The 7,839-nt window shown below is 47.6% G+C and overlaps 1 protein-coding gene across 1 annotated transcript; it reads right to left on the bottom strand.

Moving 5' to 3' along the window:
- Positions 1 to 602: 602 nt before the first annotated feature.
- On the bottom strand, positions 603 to 6,100 carry RMI2 (RecQ mediated genome instability 2). Its single transcript, XM_020880587.2, has 2 exons — positions 5,763 to 6,100; positions 603 to 1,733 (listed from the first exon to the last, which is right to left on the bottom strand). The coding sequence occupies exons 1-2, from the start codon at positions 6,058 to 6,060 to the stop codon at positions 1,585 to 1,587; spliced, it is 447 nt and encodes a 148-aa protein (XP_020736246.1). The 5' UTR covers positions 6,061 to 6,100; the 3' UTR covers positions 603 to 1,584.
- Positions 6,101 to 7,839: the final 1,739 nt, after the last annotated feature.

The following is a 7,839-nucleotide window of genomic DNA, read 5'->3' as shown; positions in this document are numbered from 1 at the left end:
ACAGCCCTATTAATAACTGCCAAAAATTGGAGTCAAACAGATGTCCTTCAATAAGTGAATGGATAAACAAACCATGGTACATCCGTCCAAAGGGAGATTAGTCAAGAGTAAAAAGAAATGAGCTATCGAGTTACAAAACTACATGGAGGAACCTTAAATGCATATTGCTAACTTAAAAGAAGCCAGTCTGAAAAGGCTACAGACTGTGCAATTCCAACTATCTGACGTTCTGGAAAAGTCCAACTGTGAACTATGGAGACAGCAAGAAAATCAATGGTTGCCAGGGGTTACAGGGCAGGGAAGGATGAACAGTTGGAGCACAGAGGACTCAGGGTAACAAAGCTATTTCCTATAATGCTGTAACAGTAGATACATGATATTATGCCTACTGTATGTCACAAAGATTGACTCTTGATGTCAACGACGGACTTGAGTTAATAATAACATATCAACGCTGCCTCATTGACTTTATCAAAGGTATCACACCAATGCAAGATGTTAATAAAGGGGGAAACAGAGGGCATGTAAAGTACCTCACTATAGGTTCTGCTCTTTTTTTTTCCCCTAGAAATCTAAGATGCCTAAAAAATAAAATCTATTAATACAACATAGGAAACAATTTATTGGGGGCAGAAATCAACTCCAGCAAAAGTCTACAGCAATGGGGAACAAAACCTGACCCCCTCCCTCCCTTGATATTTACAATCTAAGGAAAAGTGAAGGCTGGGTAAGAAGCAGAGAGCAGCCACACAACATTCAATACAATCACCACCAAACTCCATTCCCTACAGAAAACACCGTGAAGATTCTTATCTAACGAGCAGGCTGCCCCTCACAGCGTCTCATCAAAAGTTACGAGACAGAAGTTTAGTTCATGCCTGCAAGTCATTCTTCATCTTGACTTTCATTTCAAGAAGAAGTTCTGAGGGTGTTTCAACATCCCCAAGGGAAGGAAGAAGGGCAGGCATCCACGTCCAGCTCCGCCGAGAAGGGACCTCACATCTAGGGCTGAGTGGCATCTGAGGCAAAATGAGGGCTGTGTCTCTGAGAGGCCCCAGAGCCTGCAGTCAGAAAATGCCATTTGACTTGCAAGCGGAGTATGGAAGCTGTGGATGGAGGAGACGCGGGGCCATGAGGTCATTCCTTTTTTACGCAGCCTCTTTTCCTGCCCATAACCACGCTTTTCATCTCTCTGGGCCGTGACTGAGGTTCAAATTCAGCCTCATAAAACAGGGCCGCGGTGGTAATGGAAAAAGCATCATCACTTGTAAAACTTGGAAAACCTTGCAGCATGAGGTTTCTGTGTGCTTCAGGGAGAGAAAATTAACACAGAGGAAAAAGAAAAAAGAGAGAACAAAACATCTGCTTTTCATCAGCAAACAGTCAAAGCAAAGGGCAGCAGGGGCTGAGTTCACTGGAGTGTCCCAGCATTTAGAGGTTCCTGCATCTGGACTGCTAGGAGCAAAGCTTTCTGATAAACCTTTGAGAAATATATATTGAGTGATGTCCACGAAATCCACACGGTGAGAATGCAAGTTGTTCCAGAACTTCGGTTGTTTTTTTTATCGCCGGTTCCAACATCATCTAAGGAATAAGCTTGTGTAAATCTTCCACTTCCAGCTCCCACAAGCTTTCGTGGAGGGGATTATCTGAAAGATCTGTCATCTTCACAGCCTGCAGGCAGGGCTCAGGGCTGCAGGCCTGAACCACTCCCATCACCATCACATACTTTCCTGGAAGAAGAAAAGCTGGGTGGTAAAAGTCCACACTGATAGAGAAAATACAAACAAAGCAGAGACAGGAGTCCTTGAGAGGGTTTAACTTTATCATGGAGGCAAAGTGGAGACCAAAAAAAAAAAAAAAAAACCCCCAAAAATTGCAGACAGTGAATACCAAAATGCCAAGGTGATCAAAATACTTATAGTAAATTCCACAGTTAACCTAGAGAATGACATCTGTATCTTTGGCTTTTAGTTTTCAAATGTTAAAATCAGAGCATACTGCATAAAGGTATCCTGTCCAAGAAATGGAAGAGGCGCTCACACCAGAGGATGAGTTGTAATTAGACAGTCTGCAGGACTTCCCAGGTGGCTCAGATGGTAAAGAGTCTGTCTACAATGCGGGAGACCTGGGTTTGATCCCTGGGTTGGGAAGATCCCCTGGAGAAAGAAATGACAACCCACTCCAGTACTATTGCCTGGAGAATCCCATGGATGGAGGAGCCAGAAAACCCTTAGCTTTCCCCTTCTCCCTGTTCTTTCTTAATACAAGAGTCTGTGACTGGTCTCCGTGCACAAGACTGGTCCTCTTTCTGCACAGACAACTCCTGACAGAGGATGGTTGGATGGCATCACCGACTCAATGGACATGAGTTTGAGCAAACTCCAGAGGTGGTGAAGGACACGGAAGCCTGGTGTGCTGCAGTCCATGGGGTCGCAAAGAGTGGAACATGACCGAGAAACTGAACAACTCTGACAGCCCCAAAGCAAAAATCCAATTCCCCTTCACATTGCCACAAGAACTGGGCAGTGAAACCGTTTACTTCAGATTGGGACTACGAACCCAGCCAAAACCCATGGTCTTCCAACTGAGATCACAGACCTGGTTTCGGGGCCTAATGAAGTTCAGGTTCTTGATGTCTTATCACAGAAAGAATTCAGTGAGAGACAGAGTGATAGGTAAGAAGTGGATTGATTCAGAGAGAAACACACTCCACAGACAAGAGTGTGGGCCATTGGAGAAGGCAAGTGCAACAGCCTCAAAATGTGGCATGGTTAGCTTTTCTGGGCTGGGTAATTTCATAGGCTAATGAGTGGGAGGATTAGTCCAACTATTTTGGGGAAGGGGCAGGGATTTCCAGCGGCTGGGCCACAGCCTACTTTTTGCTCTTTGATGGTCAACCTTGGAATTGTCATGGCGCCTCTAATTGCTGATTGAGGATCAAGGTCTAGTTGAAGTTGACTTGCCTGCCATTTTGGACCCATCTGATTCTAACTGGTTTATGTTGTGTCCTCGAGCTGTGTCATTCTTTCAAAAGTTGTGCCTTGCCCCCTTCCCTCCTCTTTCAGCAGGGGCGGCAACCCCCAAAACACCCTATCGTTCCAGCTGCCTGGGACCAATCTCCACCGCCTCCTGCAGTCAGCTGGACACATGCAAGCAACTCATCGAAAGGGCAGGCTGCCATTCAATGATCTCATGACATATTAACCGCGACACTCTTCCCATTCCCTTGGGGAAGTGGCTCTCCTTGAAAGCAAAACTTGGCCAGTCTTAACCACACAAAACTCAATTGTGTAAAAAAAAAAACCCAAACACAGCAGGAAAAGCAGGCACGTGGCCAGCCTTCACTGCGTGCCCCTGCAAGGCCGCTTTAATCATACTGCTTCCAACATCAGGGCTGGGTTTGCACCCGGGCCCCGGGGCTCTGACGGAAAGAAGCCAGGAGAGTGGATACCTTACCCTTTGGGCATTAGCCCCTGGTACTACTACATACTGAAGTTTCCCTGAACCCATCTCTGCTTTTGACCTGAGCAAGTGACTCTGGGCTCCTCAGTGACAGAGGCTCATTATAAAAATACACTTGACATACCCCTCTGAATAGGCCTGAAATACTGGGGGAGATGGAAACCTCGGAAAATGACTGAAGACCCTGGAAAGGAAGAGCAAACCCACAGAGATTCCAACAGGAGAGGTAATCCACACACAGGAAATCTGCACACACCGAGGCATATAACACAAATAGACGGATGAAGCCGAAGGACTAAGTTGTTCTTGCCTTTCATGATCAGCCAACCCGGTTACTTAGTCTGGCTCCTTCTACCCACAGCCTCTCCCCTGATGAGTCTCTCTCCACTGTCTCTCCTTCCCCACTCACTCCCTTCCATCTGGCCTTCATCCCATGACCTCACAGGCCTGGATCAGTTGCCCCTCTTCAACGCCCACAGCACCTTGCACTCAAGCCTATGACACATCACTTTGTGTTTTAATGGCCTGCTTACTCTTCAGGCTCCCCGTCTCAAAGTAGTTACCGACTTGTCAATCAAACCTTGGTATTAATTACCAAGAGGAAACGGCAAGGCCCAGGCATGTAGGCATTCAGGCCAGTGGGTAAGTCAGATGGGTTCGTCAACGGGCACTGGCCACTGGGGTACCTGTGCTGTGCTTAGTCGCTCAGTTTTGTCCAACTCTTTGCAACCCCATGGACCACAGCCCACCAGGCTCCTCTGTCCTGGATGTCCCAGGCCAGAATGCTGGAATGGGTTTCCATGCCCTCCTCCAGGAGATCTTCCCAACCCAGGGATCACACCCTGGTCTCCTGCATTGCAGGCACATTCTTTACTGTTTCAGCCACCAGGGAAGCCCACTCAGGTACTGACTGGTATCAACCTTATACCAGGGCTGGAGCCACCCATGGGAGACAGTCCCAGCTTGCCTTCAAAGAGCACTGCCTAGGGACCAAGACACCAAAAGCTCAGGCTACGTGCTACACCAAGGGCCGGAAAACGTTTTCTGTAAAGGGTCAGATACTAAATATTTCAGGCTTTGAAGGTCACAAGGTCTCTGCTGCAACTATTCAAGTCTGTAGCTGTAATGAGAAAACATCCCCAGACAATACCTAAATGATTGTGTTCCGTGAAGACTTTATTTATGGACCCAGATATTTGAATTTCATATTCTTTTCACATGTCGTGAAATCTTTCGTTTTTTCTCAACCGTTTGAAAATGGAAAAATCACTCTTAGCTCACAGGCCAAGCAAAAGGAGGTGGTACCCTGAGGTTTGCAGACCATGTCTAGATAAACACTGCAATGGAGGGCAGACAGAGAGGGAGGCGGAAGGATGGGGCTGGGGTGGGGAGAGAAGCGTGCAGGAGCATCACGTGGTAAAAAACCATGGTCACAACCCTCATTATGACCTAGGAGCTGTGTTAAGGCCATTTTTTAAATGGACTGAATCCATACAACAGGCAGCAACTATTAGTCCCTTTGAAAGGCGGTCCAGAAAGGTTAAGAACAAATTCTCCAGGGAGAAAAGGGCCCGAGCCAGTTCAACCTAACGCTGAGAATAGTTGTCAGAAAGAAACAGACCCCCACCCTGCGGTAGTCTAGCCCAGTGGTTCTCAAAGTGTGGCCCCCAGGCCAGCAGCACCTGGGAGCTGCTTAGAAAGTTCTCAGCCCCACCCAGACCAACTCTGAGGGTGGCACCTGCCAGCAGCTTTAACAAGCCTTCAGAGTAAGTCTGACGCACGCCCAAATGTGCACACCCCGAGTTTAAAAGGAAAGAGTAGTGACTACAGCCTGAGAGTCACATGAGGCAGGGGTAGAGCAGGGCCCCCCAACTCCTGGGAACTGGGGACAGCTTCCCTAAGGAAGGCACCCTTGAGTCCAGTCATTAGGAATGAACAGAAGTTCCCCACTATGGTATTTTCCAAAACTTGATGGGGGGAGGGGAGAGGGAGGGGAATCACCCCTGCAGAGGAAGCTTTGTTACTGATGCTGGGGGTGGGGGGTCCCTCTCCCGGAGATTCCAGCTGGAAAGGCTGGTGCAATCCTAGGAACTTGTATTTTTTAAATGGGCTGCGGGTGATGTTTATCATCAGAACGTCTTGGCTGGCGCCTCGCTGGGAAGGGACAGGAAGGAAGGGTATGGAAGCTGGTGACCAACATGGCAGCACTGCAAAAAGACCTGGAGGTGGGACGGCATGGCCCCGCCTTCGGGCGGTACAAACCGAGGGCCAGCCGAGGGTTCGAATTCGGCTGTTACCTGGGACGAGGCAGGGCCGCCCGCGGGGCACCCGCTCCAGGCCGCGAACCGAGAAAAACCCGCTCGGGTCCCGCAGCCGCGCCTCGCCGCCGCCGACCTCCACCACAGTGCCCTGCATCCACACGGCAGTCAGCTCCAGCGGCTCGCGGCCCGCCGCCGCCCGCGACAAGCGCCACGAGCCCGGGCCGCCCTCCGCGTCGCGCCGCAGCTGCTCCGCCAGCACCTTGAGCGGCGGCAACCGAGGCAGCCTCACGGCTGTGGAGCCGCTGCTGGGTAACGACTCCTTGGACGCCGCCATTCTGCCTCGCCTTCGCTTTCCCGCTAACTTTGATGAGCGGGAGGTCAGGTCCGCGGCTACCAATCAGAGGCGCGCTAGCGGGGTCGGCCAATGGTCGGGACCGGGAGGCGGGACCGCCAGGCCGAGTGGCCCCACCCCCCAAAGCACAGGAGTGCGCATGCGTACGTGAAGTAAATAAACGCCCCGCCCTCCAGGATGAAATGAATTAAAAGAGAAAAAATAAATGAAGGAGGGAGGTAAAGAACTCCTTGTCTCCACGCACCTCAAAATTTGGTGTGCACGCAAATCATTTGAAGAATGTGAGAATTCATCTTTACATCGTCTTGCCTAGTACGGTTCTCTGAGGCTAATAAATACTAGCAAATACTGAAATGAACAGTAGCAATGATGAGGCTATGTTTATCGTCAGTTATCAAGAATCGAGTGGAGAGAAAAGGCTGGGACACGTACAGCTAGTAAAACTGCCCATTCTTTTATTACTATGTTTATTTATTATACTTTAATAACATTATAAAATAAGTTAATAAGATATATTACTATATTTTTCACAAAAGGAATTTACGTTCATTATAGAAAATTTAGGAAAGGAAATCTAGAATAAAAAAAGAAATGTAGAAATCATTCAGAGATATCCACCCACTGTTGGTGTATTAGCATCCAGTTTTCAAAATATATGCACACAAATATTGTTTTGTATATTGCTTTCAGTTAATAATAAATATCTTTCCATATCAACAAATATCCCTCTGCTTCCTCTTGAGTGACTGGATAAGATTCTATTTGTCTCATCACCTACATAACCAATATCCTAGAGGAGGACATAGGCTATTTTCAGCTTTTCAGTTTATAAATCATTACAATGAACCTTACAGTGAAACTACTTAGAACTAAATTTTTGTTCATGTTTCAGATAAATTTCTAGAAATGGAGTGAAAGTCGCTCAGTTGTGTCTGACTCTTTGTGACCCCATGAACTATACAGTCCAGACAGAGGGAAGGGGTGACCCAGAACGGAATTGGAACAGGTTGCCTGAGAACAAGCTAGTGACATGGAAGGAAAGAAGGAGAAATTGGGACGAAGATGCAGCCTGAACCACACCTGAGAGTCTTTCCCTTCCTTACTCTTTGGAAATGACTGGTACCTGAGACTTTGATTTGGGGCCCATTTGGTTTTTAAACTTCAGGAGGGATCACAGTATCTTGATCATCTTGCTTTTGCCACACCCACTAGGTCCTGCTTCGGTAGGGTTTCTTCTGCTTGGGAACCTAGCCCTTCAGATCATCTTTCTTTGAGATTTTCTCAGATCAGATCAACTTCTAGGCTTAAAAACAGAGTGCAGGCTTCTTTGCTTTGGCCATAAAAAGGCTTTAGCCTACAATGTAGGCTAAATGTAGTAGCATGACCTAATGTTAGCATTCCCTCACCCATATAGAGGCTGCTGTAACCTTGGATAGAGTTGACCTACTCTGCTTTATGACTTTTCCTCTTCCTTCAGTTTAAATTATTCAGTTTCCCTTACCATGTGACTGCTTATCTTGACAACCAGTAACTAGGTAGTGTGACTGAGAGGTCTGTGTTTTTTTCCTTAGAACTGACCTGGATCATGATTTTGAGATTAAATACCTGTGCTGAAGCTGAAAAACAAAACAACCCCACAAGTCTGGGGACCTTCCTAGTGATCCAGTGGCTAAGACTCCAAGCTCCCAATGCAGAAGTTCCAGGTTTGATCCCTGGTCAGGAAAATAGATCCCAAATGCTGCAACTCAGAGTTCACACACC

Source organism: Odocoileus virginianus, chromosome 33 (genome assembly GCF_023699985.2).
Source record: "Odocoileus virginianus isolate 20LAN1187 ecotype Illinois chromosome 33, Ovbor_1.2, whole genome shotgun sequence".
In the NCBI taxonomy this organism is placed as follows: Eukaryota; Metazoa; Chordata; class Mammalia; order Artiodactyla; family Cervidae; genus Odocoileus; species Odocoileus virginianus.
Note: the sequence above shows the minus strand (reverse complement) of the source record. Positions and strands in the feature narration are given on the sequence as shown.